The sequence below is a fragment of the Alligator sinensis genome, unplaced genomic scaffold (assembly GCF_000455745.1).
Source record: "Alligator sinensis unplaced genomic scaffold, ASM45574v1 scaffold170_2, whole genome shotgun sequence".
Classification (NCBI taxonomy): Eukaryota; Metazoa; Chordata; order Crocodylia; family Alligatoridae; genus Alligator; species Alligator sinensis.
Genome location: NW_005842290.1, coordinates 308726 through 328799, shown reverse-complemented (window position 1 = coordinate 328799; position 20074 = coordinate 308726). Strand labels below are relative to the sequence as shown.

The following is a 20074-nucleotide window of genomic DNA, read 5'->3' as shown; positions in this document are numbered from 1 at the left end:
GCAGACCCAGGCTGCTATTTTGTTGGGAAGGTCTCCAAGCAGAAATGTGATACTTTAATTTAATGCATTTCATTTAGATTTTGCAGAGTGACATTAACAAATATGGTCTTAATTATGAAGTCTCAGTGTTCAGCATGTGCCATTTTTCACAGCATTTTCTCTGAAGCATGCTCAAATAATGCACAAAATCTCCTTTTAGAAGTTAAAAAAAATCAATTGTAAGAACGGTCTTTACGTGAAACTCTAACCAAGAATCCTAAACTGAGAGCTGCTTTTTTTTTCCTGGCTGTAATCTGCTACCATGTCGACATTCTTTGTTTCACATGTGCAGTTGCAGAGCCCTTGATATGAAACATTTCATGAAAGAACTTGAAAAAGTTCCAAAGAGTTCATAAATATTGCAGTAAGAAATGCTGTGCTCCCATATAGATCCACCAGGAATGGGGGGTACTGGCGTGAAATAATGGTGAAAACAAGTGTCTCATTAAAGAACAAGCAAGCATAATCATTACTCTTTGCTTTTCTGTGGAAATTTCTCTCTTCTCTTCGCCACAAGCCCCTTCACATCTCTCCCAAGTCTTTGTGTTTACATTCATGCCGTTAGAATTTCCCCCCTTAGCGCTGCTCTGCCGCATACCACCTGGAAAGGGGGTAGACGTGCCTCTGCCAGTGGAGGCCAACCTTTCTTGGCAGGTATGGCACAAGGTAAGCCCTGAACCCTCCCGGAGTGCCACTCCAATCCCCTTCCCCTGGCCGATCTGTTAAACTTCTACTGGCACCACCGTGAACTGAAGACATCCAGTACCGAATGAGGGGCACTGCTGAGTCTGTCTCTAGCTAACGAGGCTCCTTAGTTGTTTCACTTTTTTTCAACATTTTTTTCAACGCACCATTCTGTGGCATTTGTACAATGTACACTAATGAGGAAATAACGCTGCCCCGCTCCATGCCTGTCAATCCCAAAAGTGAGATGGAGATGTCCCCTAGGCACTGAGGCAGAGTGAGCACGCTGGGAACCAGGTCGTGGGTGCTCCCCGCCTCCCCATTTCCCTGGGTGTCCTTCCTCACCACCCTGTTTCTGGGGTTGATGTACTGACATGAGAGCAGCTGGGCAGAGCTTATTGCTGTGCCCCTGAGACTCAGGCCCCTGCCATCACACTGTAGACATACTTTGTGTGACCTGACCCGACCTAAATCTCCACCGCACAAAGAATCATCTCAAACTAGCCAAGGGCACTGAGTTCACCAGCTGAAGTAAATGGGAATATTTATTCCTAAACCCAAATTTACCAATAGATCTGTATCTTTTCCAGAGAGCTTTAAAACAAAAGCCTTCGCTACTGTATAACACATCAATGATTCGCATCCTAGAAAGAAGGAAGAACTGCTCATACTGGTGTTGCTTGCAGGTTAGTAAAAAGCATTTGTGTGTTTTCTTCCATACTGCTTCTGGGGAAGTTAGTTCTTCAGAAACGTCCTACGCTGGCAGCATGGGAGACTGAGTCACAGAGCAGGCGAGGTCCTCTGCATCCCATTCCACCTCCCCTCTAAGGCCGCATCCAGACGAGTGGGAACGTGCAATTCCCCAGAGACGAGGAGCAGTGGCACAACTTGTGCTGCTGCTACTTGCCCCCAGGGGATGCCTGTGCCAGGTGTGCTCGGTACCCAGCAGGTTACCCCGGGTGGGGTAGGGGAGGCTGGCAGAGTGTGGCTGCAGCTGGTCGGGCTCCAGTGTTAAGCAGTCACACTGCTGCCACATGCGCCATTCTGCTTTTTTTTTGGCATGGGTATTTTTGACCCCAGGATTTCCTGGGATCAACGCCCCCACCACGCTGCAAAGTAGCAGTGCAGGGAATGCCTGTGTGGGCAGTGTGTGGTGCCGCAGATGGGTCTGCAGTGCCACGTACTGTACGCCCTAAGTGGGGGGCATGCCTTGGGGGGAGAGACTGCTATCAGGTATGAAGAGCCCTCCTCCCTAGCCAGTTGTTCTGGACATGCTTGTCCACTAGGAAATGGGCTGAGACCACAAAGGCATTTGCCATAACCCAGTTACCAAAATAGCTGCAGGTGGTTATAATTCTGGTCTAGTCATCTACAGGCGAAAGGCCTCCTTTGTGATTACCTCTGACACAGAGCTGCCTGGGAAAAGAGACACCCAAAAGAAGAGCTCTTTGTGTGGCCTGCACTATTTAACATTGGCGTTAACAGCATAGTCCGCACACTCCTTTCTTCTCAGTACAAGAACAGCCACAAACTTTCATACCTTTGGCTTTCATGGGGCAAGGTGCAATGCTCTGTGCAAGGCCCTCCATGGCCGCTGAGGCTGCTGCCTAAGGGACAGCCACTTATTTATTCCCACTTCTACCCTATCTGTCCAGTTATCTTCCTTTGTTTCATATGTTTAATTTTAAACCTAATGTCAAAACTCTGAGTATAAAATGAAATACATTTTGTTTAAAATACTCTGGGCAATTTTTATAGAACATCCTTTTGAAAAAAAAAGTGCAGAGATCAATTTTTTTAAGTCCATCCCGCAGGCACCATCATTTAATTATGAGTGAGACATAAATTATGCATTTACACATTGTTGCATTTTCTATAAAATGGCGCGGAGATTTTTTTTTTTTTTTTGTAGTTTTTGGAACTCTCACTCTTTCTTCCTAGGGGCACTTTGGAGGAAAAAAACTGCTGCGAGCTATACATTGATGAAAAAATTAGCATTTATCAGTATAACACCATTATGAGACCAGCATGGCACTAACGTACACAAAATCTAAATCTATTTTTCTGCTTAGACTTAGGAAAACCTGAAAGACTGTGATCTCACCAGGCAGAAAATGTCTCCTTGCAGTCTAAGCACTGAAGGTAATTGGGCAGAAGCAACTAATTTGCATATAATTGAGCAAGAAATAAAGAAACAGCAGTGAGATGAGATAGCATTGCCATTACCTGCACTGAATTCAACCGGCAGTATCCATTCAAAGGAAACCTAATGACGTGGGTCGGGTCTTGGTTCCAACCTGCATTTACAGAGTTGCACATGACATCCCCAGTCTCAGGGAAGATCTCTTCTATTAAAGCTTTCTCCCCACTCAGTGCAATCCTTTCCCCGAGATCTGGAGTCACTCTTACAACCAGGCAGTCACAAGGCTGGAAATGTTTCCTTTGTTCTTTCTCTTGTTTCCATCGCTCAAGTTCCTTAATCATTGGCTGCAGCTGGTAATACTTTGCTTCTTCATATAAAAGATTAAAGTCCTGAAAAAAAAAAAAGAGACTAGAAATGCTTATGGTTCTTTTTTAAAATGAGTATCGTTCCCATTTGACCTACTTAGGCTTATAAAATTGTTAGCAACAGTGCAAAGGCAACAGGTATCCAAACAATTTATCTTCCTCTTTTCCTTCATGATACCTATGCAAAGCACTGCACTGTGGAGCAGTTTTAAGTGTACTTGAAAAGAGGGGAACATTCCTATTGTACTGAATCATTCTCTCACATTTGCTACCCCGTAAGTTCAATGCCAAAAGGCTTTTCTTTTTGATTAAGAAATCCCAAGTTAACTGGCTGCAGTAAGCAGGGCCTGCTGATCAGGGCTGGCCCACAAATTTTGTGGCCCTCTGCAAGATATAGTTTTGGGGCCCACTGATCCACTGAAAAATCAAAATTGCGGTATAAACTCACTGAAATAAAATAGTCGGGGCTGGGCTGTGTGCATGTGGGCTGCGCTGCGGGGGGCGTGGGATGGGGGCAGCAAATGCTAGGGATGCCTGGGTTACCTCCCCAGAGCCGGGGGCAGCAGAGCCAGGATTTCCTGCCCCGCTCAGCTGGGAAGGAGCTCCCTGCCCACATCGAGCCCTTTAAACATGGCACAGGTGGCGGGGGGTGAGCGGGGCACGGCCCCTTGGCTGTGGGGCCCCTTGCAGCTGCAGGTTCCACAGGATAGGACGAGTTGGCCTTTCTTGGCCCAACTCTTGAAATACCACATTTGTTTATATACCACACCTATCTTTCCCCCCCAAATTAGCAATTAAAGATTTGGGGGGGGGCTCTTAAATGAGGAAACTGATTCTGAACCATTTGGTTAAGAGGAAAGATCTTTTTTTCTTTATTCTGCCTTCTCAAAACAAGATGCTTGTCTTTTTGGGGATATGCAAATCAATACAGTAGCAAATGTGTGCCTACATTTTACCACATTACATGCATCCCTGCGTAACCATGCAGCAGTAACTCTGCTCAGGCTTTCACTTTAGCCCCTTCTTTTCTGTGCACTTTAAACTCAGCTGTGAAAACTCCCAAGAGGCCAAATCTGCAGTGCAACCAGGAAAGGCCTTGGTAGCCATTGTCTTAAAAACAGAGAAATGGAAAACCCGGGCAGTTTCAGTACAATGCAAGGTGCATGCGTGTGGCCAGGACCTTGGTTGTGGACTCTGCTGGCTTTAATGATTTAAACAACAAAATATATTTTTGCCAGCCATTTGTCCATTGTGTGATTGGTTCTTTTAGAGTAAATAAAGCAGCTCAACTAATGGACAAGGATGATTTCAGCATATGCTTACTAGTCACTTTTCAGCCAAGGTTTCCGATTTGTTCTTCCATCTCAGACCAGGCCACCAGTGTGCAAGGGGCCTGGCAGGCAGGGGAAGCAGCAGTGCTGATCTAATCCAGATGTTCAGATGCTTCCCTAGAGCTCATTAGAGTGGGAGATACAGGAGGATGTGGCTTGTGTCTCCTACCTCAACTACCATCTTCAGTTTTGAGAGGGGGAAAATGGAGAACTAAATGTAACAAAAATAACCATTCCAGAAATAACAGTAACTCCTGGGCCTTTGCACCTTCCAGGAGAGGACTCGTAGTGGATTATGCCTCAAAAATCCCTGTTCGAATGACTCTCATACATAATGCTATTCTGTGGGATAGAGACTAAGCAACTTTTTCAGATTACTTTTTCAGCCAGCTCCTAGAAATGGAACCCACAAGTCCTTTGCTCCACTAACTAGAAGATGCTCTGTCCCCAGAAGCATGGGAGGGGAATGCATAATCATGAGAGTGAAATTAAAGAGATTTACAGCAAAAGCTAGTGGTGTGAAAACAATTCTGGATACTTCTCTAGAGCCATAACCCAGGAGAAAATAGACTACATCAAAATGAATGTACCACTGATAAAGGGTGTGACTTTAAAATCAGCCTGTAGAATCCACTGCTGCAGGACTGCATTGAAGTAAAGTATTTAGCAATTCTCGTAGCAGATTGGGGTCAAATCTGGTACTGCGACTCCACTGTTGTTGCTACAGCTGGATATGCTCTTCCCAATTATAACCAAGAGAGATATGAGTAGGCTAATGAATAAACACCCCGATATATAAAGTTACACACAGGGTATCTGCACCCTCTGTTGCATTTTGAGGTTGACTCGTGCACACAATGGGGAGGGAAGGGAATGGAGGATTACAGGGGAGCGAGAGGAGTAAGTAAGTGGTAAGGGACTGGGAGAAGATGTGAGGACAGCAGTGAAGGAGGAGACCTACAAATAACATGTCTTGGCAGGAACAGCACTGAGCAATATCAGATGGGATGTACTGCATGGAAACTGGATTTATGTGCTGGTCCACAGGAGGGAAAACGGCCGAGTCGCACAACCATCCTAAGGTAAGAGACCAGTCATGGCAAAACTGTGCTTCCATGTGGTGGGGGCTTTGTTATACACCACAGACTATAGGTCTGGAAAGTACTTTCAGAACCGCTTTTTGGACTCTGTCCCATTTAGAAACATTCCTGAAATGAAGCTCGACAGTGAATTTATTTTCAAAAGTAAACACCCTTTTGTGAGCCAGCCCTGCTTCTTGGTCCACACTTGCAGAATTCCCTGAACATGAATTTGAATGCACAAGGGATCAGTCTAAATCTACAGGGATTACCAGTCTGCATTCAGAAGGCTCTTAGAAACCTTATGCCCAAGGCAGGCAGGAACAGCTCCCTCCACACATGGCCCACTCCAGCACTCTCTGACAAAATGGTAAGTCTCCCGTCAACTGCATCTACCTCTAGGTGCTGAGTCTACTTCTGGGTTTATTTTTGCTCATGGTCACTATTAAAGAACATGTTGTTAATATTACCAATATTAGCATTCCAAGGAAGAAATCACAAGAGTACCACTGTCAGAAGTAGAAAACACTGTATAACCAAAAGAGCCTTTCATTTAGTCCTAATGCAATGATGCAAAGCCATTCAGTTCAATGGGATTCTTTGCACTGACCTCACTGGGCTTTGGAGCTCACCCTCAGTATCCAGAATCACAAAGGCACAGCTGTATTGCTCTATGGGCATGTGTGTCCTGCCAAGACTAATTGTAGGACAGATGGGAGGTAGTTGCCTTAAGAGCAGCACTAAGTACTCGCTGATAAACTCCTTGCCTCAGGTATGCTTAGTGGCATGTGCCCAGCACTGCTCTAAGGGTGGCTACGTCGCACCTGTTCCAGGTTTGGCCCACAAAGAGTGGGTGTGCTGTGCTTCACTACCACGGTCTGGGGCCAGTGCAGACATGGCCTCAAGAGTCCTCTGATCCAACACTATTTTTGTTACTAACAAAAATAGTAACAAATTAAATCAGGATCTGGCCTTTTTGTTAGCCACAGTCTAGATTCTACTTGCTACATCACCACTGACTACTCACCATTGGTCCTAAGCATTTTTTGCTTAATCAGAACACAAATAAGATACGATTCCAGTTTTGGTGACTGCTGTGATTAGCCAGCAACCAGTTTTCAATCTCAAAGTGACTCCTTCCTTTCCATAGCCACAGACCTTGCTCACGTGAGGTTACTACTATAGGCCAACTTCTGCCTGCACAAACACACTCATGACAATCAGAGGTTTACTTCATGTACAAAAGTGTGCACCCACCAGTTCAATTCTTGGGCTTGGACCAATAATGCTTAATTCTTTTATTAACCCACCCCCCCCTCCGCCCCCCAAGACAGAAAACAGATCCTCCTGACCCCTTTGTTGCATCCCCACTCAGGCTAGAATTTAACACAGCACAATTTATTCAGTAGTTCAATCTTACAACTGGTTAACTGCATAAATCCACCTAAAAGAAAAAGTAGTGGAAATGTTTAGGATCCCTCTCCTAGCACAAACAGCTCTTCCTACTGCATGTGCAGTGTGGAGGGAAGCTGTCCAGCCACTCCTCATGCCTGCGACTCTAACAGTAGCAGTGAGGGGGGTGGGTGTCCTGTCCATCTGCAAGAAGATAAGGAAGATTAAAGAAAACCCTCTTGTTGTGGAGAATATAGTGCTGCACCTGACTGATAACCCTGGAGTCTGAAGTCCTCTCAAACCCACAGCACTAGTTGGCTAGCACCATGCTAGCCAACTAGTTCAGAGCCAGCCCAAGTTAGTCCATTCCTTACAAATGAGCAGCAGTTGGTTCCTGTAACTTAAAGAGCTGTAGCCTTTCTCTGCCTCGTGAACCAAGCATCACTAATGAATGGGTATAAGTTTTTGGCAGAGGAAGGAACATCACAAAGATCAGGAACAAAGGAAACCCAAATGACTGCCTGACTCTCCACTGCCTTGATGCACCTACTCAGAGACTGCAGCTTGTGCACCCAATTGCTGACTTCCTCAGATATGGCTGGCAGTGTGCTTGTGAGTTGTAACCACCCTAAGAGGCTACTCACTGGCAGTAGGAGAGAGGAGGAAAGACTTCAGGGTTCGGATCTGCTCCCATTACCACATCAAAGCCAGTGGGACTGCTTGTGGACTAAAGGTCTGCTGGCTGAGAGTAAAAGAGCTGGCCGGTCATACATGCTCAGCCACATATCACCCTGATAAGAGCATGTCAGTGTCACACAAGGCTGAGGAATGAGGAAGGCTGGCTTTGTGGCTCAGGGGCTGCACTTGGCTTCACCAGATGTGGGTGTGACCCACAACAGGTCACTTCATATCTCTGTGACCAACATCCTAATCTGGAAAACAGGAATAATAATATTCCCTTTCCCCCACACGGCCCCTGTTTGAATGTAAAGACCTTTGGGCCAGACTTGACTCTTGAATATGGATTTATAAGACCCAGCACAATGGTCTTCCCATTTTGCTTGAAGACCTGTGATGTAAATAATGAGCCCTGAGCAGTGTAAAGAAACAAACTTTGGTTATAAATGAAGTAGGGAGATTCCCATAGCAGAAAGGATCTTCCTTTTAGGATAAATCCTGCCCCAGCCACCCCTTTCTAAAGTACCAAACATGCCAGATTGGGTCAGGGGACATGGAGGGTTGAGGGCTCTTCTATGCTGTGTCAATCTTTCATTTAGGGACAGTAGGACAATGGCTTACATTAGAGCAGTTCCTAGGGTGATGTGACTCACTGTGGCTAGATGTACAGGGCTGGAGATCTGTATCCAGCTTCCTACCTGCTCTCCACCTCCCCATGCTGAGGCAAGTAGGGAATTGTAATGATAACTTTTGGATTTTAATTATACTGGTAATTAAATTAATCATTACATTAAATTAATCACATCCATTATAGTGTCTGAAGGCTCATTATACTGTACATAAGAGCCACAAAATAAATAAATAAAAACTGTATAAACTGTTAGGAATGTTGCTCTCAGGAGGGAGACCTGTCAGCTGCAGAATACTTTCAAGTCTTGTCTTATTAGTAATTGGAACTGTAGTTAATATTCACCGTAAACACACCAGTCAGACTTGATAATAAAGAATCACTAGCCTAGGAACACATACTCCACTTTCTCTGCATTTCAGTGTTAACTCCGTCTGAAAACAACACTTAAATAGCAAACACAAAAACATTGGTGTGGTACTAACATCCCAAACTTTCCAAAATAACCAGCTGAGCAGCAATTCAAGTTGAAAAGCAACTTGGCTGAACCTGCAGGCTAATAAACTACTTGATTAAATTAAGGGGTAAAAAACTAATAAATATTCAAAACGCTTGATAATGCTTTGTTTGACATAAAGAACATTTAATGCAAGTCTTGCTGGAAAACCTGTCAGGTTTTTATACCTTAAATAGTGTTTTGCATTTAGAAACACCAAACGATTCCATTTGCAGCCTTTGATTGTTGTCTTCTGTCACTTTAATCACGCTGGTAAAATTACAAGATTTCTGTGAAGTCAAATCCGTTTACAATGCAGTTTTAATACAGCTTTGCAGTGTGTTCTTCTACGCTTTTTTATTTAGTTACTCCCTACCTAGCAATGCTTTACTTTGTTCCCGAGCCCTCACTTCCCTGGGGTTTACTTTAACTAATGCTCTCTCAAGGAGGATCAAAATAAACCAGAATTAACCCTGCCCAAATTGGCAGTCCAAAGGGCAGACTGAACTCTGTCCTGAGCACACACCCCAGCTCTGCCACAGTCTCACAGTGCAAATAACGCTCACAGTGAGAACTGATGTTCTCACATCCAGGTTCTTGCCAAATCCTGTTGGCTCCTGTCTCAAAGCCTCTCTAAAAATCCATCCTCCTAAGTCTCAGTCAATACTATGACCATTTCTCACTTCTGAAGGACTGTCGCCTCCTCTTTGCACCCACCCATTTATCTAAAACACCTACCAGTTGTAGCAAGGTACTTCTCTACTCGGCTCCCTTCACTGGCTCTCTCTTACCATCCAAAAGAACTTCTGGGTCTACAGCTTTCTGGTGCTGTAAAATTCCTACTTGCCTCTCTTCATATACTTCCCCCACTTGCCTTTTTGCTTTTTCCACCTTGCTCAGTCCCCTCCAGCTTTTCTCCCCTTCTCCATGCTCCTTGAATTAAGCAACCACTCCTCCAAATAGCTCCTCTAGACCACATTTCTTGTGCAGAACTTTTATAGCAAATAATCACAAAAGACTAAACTTATATTGAACTGTATCGTCCGATCCCAGTTTCCACATTATATATTGTGTGTCTGCCTTGCGTTTTCTGTCCAATTTAAATGATAAACTCTTTGATGTACTGGCCATGTAAGTATATCCTCATTATATAAAAAGAACCCAACCCTTAATTGTGCAAATAGGGCTAAGTGTTGGCTTTCAGGGAGGGAGATGAGTTATTCTCTCCATTCAGAATCTAGTAATGATCCTCATCTAAGAAGCTTAGTCATCTGAGGAATGATTCAGCCAAGACCTATTATCTTGCCCTGCATGAAAGTTGAAATCTCACTGGAAAGCTAAGGCAGATTCCTTTGCCAGAGACATGCAGCATGTCTAGCAGCTCCTGAATGGGGAGGAAGTATCATTTAACTGTAGAGTCAGATCTCTAGCTGACTCTTGTCACCTACATTTGGGATGCTGTTGTCTTCTCTTTTTTATACATGTGTATAGAGATACCATTAATTCTGTAAATCCAAACACAGCGCTACAATCATGAGAAAAATGTATCGTGCTAATCAAAAATTCAAAATTAGCAAAATAAGATGCAGTTAACATATTTACTCCACAGAATCCCCTCAATAAATTCCAGCCCCCTGAGACCATTTTGCCTTTCACAAATTGAGTTAGGGATCATTCCTTGAAATCCAAATGTCCTCACTAGTTGCATCTAATAGAAATCCTCATGGGTTTATTTAAAGTTGCTATTTTAATACCAATAAGAAACAGATTTTTGCAACTTTAATTCCTGTAACTATCAAATGTAAAATGTTTCTTTCAGATGCTGAACATTAAGCTATGGTAAGTGCTAGCTGCTGGTGCCGCTTCTTAATTGTTGTTATACCCTGATAAATAAGCTAAAAATGTGAGAAAATAAAATTAGTTTAGAAAAACTGATTTAGCCGTGAGCTTCATCGTTTAACTTTTTATGGTATCCATGACAACCACTGGTCCATTTATTAAATGATAGCATCCCCAGTGTAATACACAAGTGCAAAAAATTCTAACAATAAACAGCAACATTTAGTTAAGTGTGTTTGGGTCAAGCACACAAACCAACCCGCACCAAAATAAATGACTGAATAGGAAAAAAATGGATTGTGCACTATGGCCTCCCTTACCTTAAAGTCATCTGGGAGTAGCAATTTAGATGTCCTTAGGAAGCTTAATATATATCTGAAAATTTCACCATCTCGATCAATGAAATAATGTTGTTTTAAACTGTCCAAGACAATAGGCTCTGTGCCGTTAAACAGACGACTTATTCTGAAAAAAAGAAAAGAAAAAAAATGAGCAAAAGAAAGAGACAAGATTTCCATTACACTTTCAAGACTTAAAAACAGTCCATCCAATTCAGTTATATTTGTTCAAGGTGCATAATGTTAGATTAATGCATGACCCTAATTCTATGACACATGCAAACAGGTGCACGATGATCAATGTTACATATACACAAACAGAGACATGTATACAAGCGTATGCAACTCACACACATCTGTAGAGACACATATTTGTAGTCAGGCCCTATCCTGCAGTTGCTCCTCAGGCAAAACTCTCATTGACCAGAATAAGGGCTGCAAATGAGGCCCATGATCCTGACTGCAGAAATGTCTAAGATGCTTTTGCCCTGCAGTGGACTACGCTTGGCTGATCTGGATATGGGTTGCTGACTATTCAAAAAAAAATCCCTGTTTACCATGTATAGCTCATCTAGAATTGAACTGCTGTTCTGGGATGAGCTGCTAGCCAATAGGTTTTTCCCCAGGTTGGCTGTCATTAGTGAAAAATCATTTATGTTTTAGAGAAGTAATTTAAATTAGCTAATTTTAGCCAGACAGATCTCAATCCATCTAAGCTTTTGATGTTGGATGGTTTAGATCAGAGTGTCAAACATGGCTCCATGGAGCCCCGCAATCCAGTTCCTGGTGCTGTCCCTGCGTCTGATCAGACCCACGCAGGGCACAGCCTGGATCTGGCCCACAGACCCTCTTCTGCTTCCCTCTCCCCCTTCCTTTTCCCCTTCCCCATTGTATGCAGGCCAGATGAGGGGCATAGGGCTGGTCCACAGGCTGGATCAGTCCCATGCATGCTCTCCTCTTCTTCCCTTGGCATAGCTGATCCGGTGGCTGCTCCAGCTGGTCTGGGGCCTGCACTAGTGAGGTGCAAACTCTGGAGCAACCAGATAGCACCACACGTGGTGCCCACTGAGAACTGCCACATACTGCACCTGCTCCATCCAGTCCAGGACCCATGGTGCGCACAGTGCTCACAGGCATTGCATGCAGCACAAGTCCTGGTCAGGCTGAACCAGGTGCTTCATGCAGTCCAATCCTGGAGCTCTCAAAGTGGGCACCATATTGGCGCATTCTAGCTAAGGCACCCAGTGCATGCAGCACGGCTATCACTCCAGCTGGACTATGCTGCATGCAGTGCCCATACTAGCCACTCTAAGATTCATGCTGCATGCAGCACAGGTCCTGGACTTGCGGAAGCAGCTGCCAGTTCAGGTATGCTGGGGAAAGGGGATTGGGAAAGGGTCCATGGGCCTGATCTGACCCATGGACTGCCCCCATGCCACTTTTCTGACCCATGGGGCCAAATGAGTTTGACACCTCTGTTTTAGACAATTGAGTTTTGCAGAGCTATGAATTGGCTCATCCAAGTTTCTGCAGCTATTACATTTGAAATTGCAGTGCTGCAGCCAATGTGTTGACTACTGAAAGATAGATAAAGAGAAGTTATTTATTGGCAAAGAAAAAGGATTTAGATCTGACACCAAATATCCGATTGGTTAGGTATAAAGGTGACCAAAATATGTTAGAAAAATTTCCTTTTTCATGAGAACATAGTCTTGGTTTCTTTAAAGTTCTGAACAACATACTCCACGGGAAGAGACCTGGGCATTTGCTTGGCTGGAATTCCCTCTTCTTTACACTTCTAGTTTTTCCTTCCTCAAGAAGTAACACATTTGTGTATTTTTGCAAGCAAAATTATAGAAGAAATAGACAGAAAAGACCTATTGAGTCCATCTCCCTGACAAGGCAGCACTGTTCCCTACTGCTTAGTGTTGGGTGGTTTTAAAAGTCCCAGCTATCGGGAGTCCTGTTATTTACCTATAACACTATTTTACAACCCTCTGGATTCCGCTGTCAGAAAGTTTCCCCATAGATTTAATTTAGCTATGTCTCCTGTACTTCTAGCTATACCAAGAAGCAATTTTCTCCCTTCTTGGCATTTACGCTCTTAAAGTAATTGCATCAACTCTACCCTTAGCTAATCATAGTTCCCAAGTTACACTGTGCACAACCATATTTGCTCCTTCTTTAGCCAATCTATAATATAGAATCATAGAAAATTAGGTTTGGAAGGGACCTCAGAAGGTCATCTAGCCCAGTATTTCTTACCCCGTGGGTCACAACCCAAAAGTAGATCGCAAGAATATATGAAAGGGTTGCAAAAACAAATGAAAAACGCGGGAAACTGACTTTTCCCTTGCAGTCTGGCAGAGTTCCAGTCTGCGAGGGGCTGCTTGGGGCTCCCCCATGCCGCACACCCACCCCCTGGTTCCCAGCCCCACTCCCTACCCCGCACAGTAGGGAGCTGGGCACGGGAGGCAGTGGGTTGGCAGTGAAGAGCACTGGGTTAGGACAGGCCACTGATGATTACAGATGGGTCCTGGTACAAAAAAGGTTGAGAACCAGTGCTCTAGTCCAATCTCCTGCTCAAAGCAGAACCATCCCAACTAGATCATTCCAGTCAAGGCCTTAAAAACCTCCAAGGATGGAGATTCAACAACTTCTCTGGTTAACCTGTTCCAGTGCTTCACCACTCTTCTAGTGAGACAGTTTTTCCTAATATCCAACCTGAACTTCCCTTACTGCAACTTGAGCCCATTGCTCCTGTTCTGTCATCTGCCACCACTGAGAACAGTCCAGCTCCATCCTCTTTGGCTCCACCTTTCAGGCAGCTGAAGGCTGCTATTAAATCCTCTCAGTCTTTTCTTTTCCAAACTAAATAAGCCCAATTCCCTCAGCCTCTCCTCATAAGTCATGTGCCCCAAGCCCCTCACCATTTTCACTGCCCTATTCTGGACTCTCCAATTTGTCCACATCCTTTCTGTAGTGTAGGGCCCAAAGCTGGACACAGTACTCCAGCTGTGGCCTCACCAGTGCAGAATAGAATCACTTCATTCGATCTGCTGATCATGCTCCTGCTAACACAGCCCAGTATGAGTTAGCCTTCTTGGCAACAAGGGCACACTGTTGACTCATATCTAGCTTATCATCCACTGTCTAAAAGCTAGGTCCTTTTCTGAAGAGCTGCTGTTTAGCCAGTTGGTCCCAAGCCTGTAGTGGTGAATAGATAGATATATGCAAAGATATTTTTTCTAACCTTTATGCATAAATTAAACTCTTCAGCCCACTTTATCTTTTTCACTGCTCTTGGAACTTCCTAATTCATCAATAGCTCTGATAACAATTTGCTCTGAACTGACTGTGACAATCCGGCTGCTCTTGCCCATGATGGATACCTTTGTGTCTGCCGCCCAAATCTGCACTGCTTTGAAAGGCTGCATTGTACTTGCAGCTGATGTGTAATTTGTTCTTCGCTAGCACTCCTAAATCAGAAGTTTCTCACTCTTTCTAATTTAGTATCATCTTCAAATGTAATTAATGTCTCATTTATTTCTATATTAACTATGGAATTATTAAGCAAGACTGGATCTAAAACAATTCCCTGCTGTGCTACGTCCGCTAAAAACTCTGCAACCCCAGCTTGGATCCATACTTTGCTATTTACCATTGTCTTTTGTTTATTATCATTAAGGCCAACATCAATACACGTGCAAAGTCTGTATCCAAGGTGGTTGAAAGTACTTAGGAAAATAGATTAAATGCTTTCCTAAACCCCAAATATGTCTACCACTTTGCCTTCAATCTTTATCTTTGCAACTCCACCAAGGAAAGCAATTTGCTTTTCCTTGCTATGTTTATTCTATGCAATGCAGTATTCCAGAAACCTCCAGAAGTTGAATTAATTTTTAATTTAATCTTTATGCCATCATCTTCCCTTGTAATAATTATTTTACAAGGAACGATCAGGGCCATTTATCTCAGATGCTATAGACTAAATAGACACTGTGTAAGTGTTAGTTTTTAGGTCAGGAACTAAACGGCTAATTGCACAAGGCACCCTCACAAGCTACACAGAAGCCTGGGTTTTTCTTGGTTAAACTGGAAACGATCAGGAGTTCAGGGATACACCAGCTGATGTTCGAGGCTGCACTTGTTTTGAATTAAATTTGCCTGGTGACAGAGCAGTTCTGCGAGCTCCTACAGGTAGGCTGCAGCTTTGATCTTCTACCCATTGGGAGCCTTTCTTCTGTGTTTAAAAAGGTGCATGAAGGAAATCCAGTGGCTACTCCCCAGGTTTCTGGTACAAAAAAAGGAGAATGTTTGTCAACAGAGGAGGGAGGCAGGGAGGCTGGGATAAAGGATTTCTAGTTAGGTTGTGCTTAATGTAGTGCAGGATTGTTATTGTATTGAAAACAAAAGGCGAGTTTTCAGGCCTCTGTGGATTGCCTGCAGCATTATTTCTTCACTTCTAAATTTGCGGCTGGGGAAGCTCACAAAGCGTTGAAAGATTTAACGGCCACCCCAAAACCAGAGTGGAGCAATGTTGTGAGGATTTGGCTGGCATTTCAGCGGGCTGTTAGCTTCCAGGAAAAAAACTTCCGAGCACCTCCTGCATCCAGAAAGTGTTTTCCCTTGTAACCAGCTTTGCACAGGCAAACTCCACCTGTGGGAAGTCAGTCAGAGGAAGAAATGCTTCCCAAGCACCAGGTGATTTCAAAGAAAATGACAAGAACATCTGGCTTCAGGTAGAAGCCCTCCACAACAAGTTTGCTTGTGACGTGTTTCTATGAGGAGCATTAGAAAATTGCATGTGTTAGCTGCACACGCAAACTGACATTTGATTTGTTCATGGGATACAATGAAACAAAGTGTTATGCTGTTCAGTAAAGGAACAGGGTAACGAATAAATATATAGCAATTTAGGGAAATGACAGCACACACAACGCCTGCCTGTAAACTGCAAGAATTATGTGTCTCCTTTACAAGACTAGACTGAGGCCAGATCTGCAGACACGTATATGACTGTGCAGCAATAGAGGGTCATGTGTCTTGAAGCACTGTGCTGGGATAGCTGGGCTCCGGAGTACCCTGGGGCCTTTCATGATTTGGATTGGCGGTGTGCAGGCATGTCCCAGAGCAGACATTCTCAGGGAGGCAAGGGCGGGGAAGGGAAATGAAAAAGATGGCAGGACAGCATGGTTTACACTGCAAGGGACCTCCAGACCATTCAGTCTACAAGTGATTATTTTTATAAGCAACTCAACAGGGGAATTCAACAGCACTAGAGAATCTGTGGTGAGATGAAATGAGCCTTAGCAGACACCACTTGCCTGCCAGAGCTTGTGGGGGAGGGTGGGGGAGAGGAGTCCTGTTTTCACTGATTTTTGGAAGACACTGAAGAGTTCAAGAAAGTGAAGACTGGTCAGAAGACCCTGACCCAGGCTCAGAAACTCGGGACGTTCTCAGCAGTTCTTATTCCCCGGTCTCAGACTTCTATGTATCTTCTGCTGTCGATATAATGAACGTTTTTTGGCAAGGATTTAAGTTTCATACATTAGATCAAATCCATACTGAACTAAGCTGAAAAGTACCCACAGGCTTTAAGATGCTGAGCCTACCATCCCCTAGCATCGCTATTCTTACCCCTTATTTTTTAGATGCATCAGGGGAGCAGGACAGAGATCCAGAATTGACCTAAATGCCGGCCCCTTCTGCCTGGTTCTGCAGATTCTCCTCCCGGCTCCGTCTTCACTCCCTCCAGTGCCCTGACTGGCTGCACTGCATCCCTTTTGCTCTGCAGCAGCACACAGCAGATGCTAAGCACATGCTGAGCTGTGACATGCTACATAGGGTCCACTTTTTTGCCCGTCTCCCTTTACTCCTGCTGCTCTCAAGCCTGCCTTAGCAGATTGGTGCCCCCAGAGTGGCTGTGGTCCCAATTCCAGTCAAGTGGGCCTACGGGTCAATTTAACCCCGATCCAACATTTTCCCCCCTACTTTCCTTTGCTTTCTGAATGTAACCTGTCAGTTTTATTTCTGTTTTTGTGCTGCTGTTGGTTTTGCTAAAGACTTTCTCAGCTATATTTAGCCAAAATGCCAAAGGGTGAGTTTCCAGCTGTATACTGATTTTACTATGATATTAAGGATCCCTTTGTTTAGACTGAAAATGAACAATGCAGGCAGCCAACTCACAACAATGGACAACAATGCCAAGAAATGCTTTTCTGGGTTCCTTGGAGAGGGAAATAAATAGTTTACTGTGTTTAGGTATCTGCAGACACCCCCATTTCTGTCCAGACACTCCAGTAACCCCAGCCACCAGCTCTTCACCTGGAGAACTAAACAAGCCTCACCATGATGCTCATCAAAATAATTTCTTAGTCCCCAGAGAGGCCATTCTGAGCAATGGCAGAACTACTGACCCCCAAGATTTCACAACTCAAACCCCCAAATCACCAGGTTTTAATAAATGTGCAGGGATTATAGGGTCGAAATGTTTACGGGTTCCCCCTCCGCCGTGGGGGGGGGGGGGGGGGGGGAGTCACAATTTTCTTTGAGATTTTCTCTGCGACTGTGAGGGCTAGACGAACACGGCTCTTCTCTGAGCACGAGGGCTGAGATTCTCACCTAATAATCTCTCTCCAGCAGGCTTGAAGTAAAACAGTGAATACCAGAAGACTTCAGACAACATTAGGAGAGCAAGACCTGATGGGAAGAAACAAAAGCGGGGCCACTAATCCCTCAAATGTCACTTACCACATTCCTGCCCCCCCCCACTTGCCCTATCCACCATGCCAGGGTTCCCCACAGATCGTGTCCACTTTTCCACTAACAAGCATGTGGTGTGATGGCAGCAAAACTCTTCATCACAGTGTTGCACTAAAACTATTAATTTAAGTAATTACTTGATTAATAATTAACGGGTCAGTGATATTTTTGTCATTTATAATTTATTCGTTTACATTTATTAAAAATTGATTCTGTAGACATTTTTTCTGCCCAATGTCAAATTAGTTGGGAATGTATATTTTCAAAAGCAGGCATAAAACGGTTGGCTTGTGTTTGGTGCGAAGGGATCCTAGTTGGTCCGAGCCTCCATGCACACTGGCCCTTTACTGCTCTGATGTGGTCCACTTCTCCGCACCTGCCATTCGCTCTGCTTTTCCTCACCCTGCTGCTCTACTCCCAGGGCGAGTAGAGTGGCAAAGTAAACTTGACACCACCTCTAAAGCTCTCTTTGCACTTGACTGCTCTGCTTGTGTGTGTAGTTGGAGAACCAAAATGTAGGAAGGATGGAAAGAAAAACAGAATCTCACAGAGTAGAGCAGCTGGGAATTCGGGATCAAAACCCAGCTGTATGGCTAGTACAGGGGACTATCATGTGCTCCCATAATTCAGTCCCTGCTAATGAGTAGGTGGGAATGCACTTAAATAACCACCTGAGGACCTCAAGACATTGTGCATGCAGAAATTTAGCAAGACTCACATAACACCGCCATGTGGAGGCAAGACAGGCACTGGGAAGCTGGAATCCTCAACCCCAGAATCATAGAAAATGAGGGTTGGAAGAGACCTCAGGAGGTCACATCTAGTCCAATTCCTGCTCAGAGCAGGACCATCCCCACCTATATCATCCCAGCCAAGGCTTTGTCTAGGCAGGTCTTAAAAACCTCCAAGGATGGAGAGTCCACAACCTCTTCCAATGTTTGCTACCCTCCCTGTGAGAAAGTTTTCCCTAATATCTAACCTAAACTTCCATTGCTGCAACTTCCCATTGCTCCTTGATCTGTCATCTGCCACCACTGAAAACTGTCTAGCTCAGGGGCAGGCAAAGTCTGGGCTGCGGGCTGGACTGTGCCCACAGTGGACTCCATTTCCCAGCAGCCCCTGCCTGCTTTGCTGTGGCTGGTTTCCATGGAGACCCCAGCAGCAGCAAAGCCATGACAGCTGGGGGCTGGGGTTTCCATAGAGACTGGCCCAGCAGTGCTGGCAGGGTGTGCAGCTGGGTGGGGAGCTGCTTCGGGACTGGGATCTTGCGGCGCTGGCAGCTTGGTCCGGAGCCAGGGCAGAGCTGGGATCTGCTGTCTGCACATCCTGGGCAGGGGTGCGCAGGCAGTGGATTGCAGCTCCGCCCTGGTGCCGGACCACGCTGTCACTGCTACAAGATCCCAGCCCAGCTGTGTGCCCTGCCAGCGCTGCTGGGGTCTCCATGGAAACCGCCCCAGCAATATGGCCAGGAGCTGCTGGGAAATGGAGCCACTGGCCAGAGCCACCATTCTGCCCACCCCAGTCCAGCTCCATCCTCTTTGGAACCACTGTTCAGGGAGTTGAAGGCTGCTATTAAATCCCCTCACCTTCTCTTCTCCAAACTAAATGAGCCCAATTCCCTCAGCCTCTCCTCATCAGTCATGTCCCTCTGCCCCCTAACTCTTTTTGTTGCTCTCCAATTTGTCCACAACCGTTCTGTAGTGGGGGTGGAGGGAGCAAAACTGAACACAGTACTCCAGATGTGGCCTCACCAGTGCCGAATGGAGGGGAATAATCACTTCCCTCAATCTGCTGGCAATGCTCCTACCGATGCAGCCTAGGATGCCGTTAGCCTTCTTGCAACAAGGGCACACTGCTGGCTCATATTCAGCTTACTGTCCACTGCAACCCCCAGGTCCTTTTATGCAGAGCTGCTGCTTAGCCAATTGGCCCCAGCCTGTACCAGTGCATGGGGTTGTTCTGTCCTAAGTGCAGGACTTTGCACTTCTCTTTATTGAATGCTTAGGGGACTTGCCAATGGGCACAGAGAACTATTCTGTCCCCTTGCTTATACAGTTAAGCAGCACCTCCTTCTACCACTCATCCATTTATAGCTATGAAGCCCCATAAAACCAGCATGAGAAATGATTGGCTGCTGAATGCCTCTTCCACACGAGTGTCATGACCGACCCGCAAATGCCAGGACTGGAATTAAGGCATCCTGTTTCCTAACTCCATGCTCAAGCCACAGCATCATGCTCTACCTCAAATACTGCTGTCTGCCAAATGATACTTCCAACAGTTTATTTTCACATTTC

At 45.0% G+C, this 20074-nt stretch overlaps 1 protein-coding gene across 7 annotated transcripts in view; it reads right to left on the bottom strand.

Annotated features, from left to right (window-relative positions):
- KCTD15 (potassium channel tetramerization domain containing 15) overlaps positions 1-20074 on the bottom strand; it is a 55654-nt gene that overhangs the window by 7500 nt on the left and 28080 nt on the right. For 6 of the 7 annotated variants that reach the window (XM_025209497.1, XM_025209500.1, XM_025209496.1 and 3 more), the window contains 3 exons: positions 10995-11139; positions 9024-9125; positions 2950-3255 (listed from right to left, as the gene is read on the bottom strand). In XM_025209497.1, the coding sequence (XP_025065282.1) occupies positions 2950-3255; positions 9024-9125; positions 10995-11139 (553 nt within the window). The remainder of the gene's footprint in view (positions 1-2949; positions 3256-9023; positions 9126-10994; positions 11140-20074) is intronic. The other variant, XM_025209502.1, reaches the window with a different exon arrangement.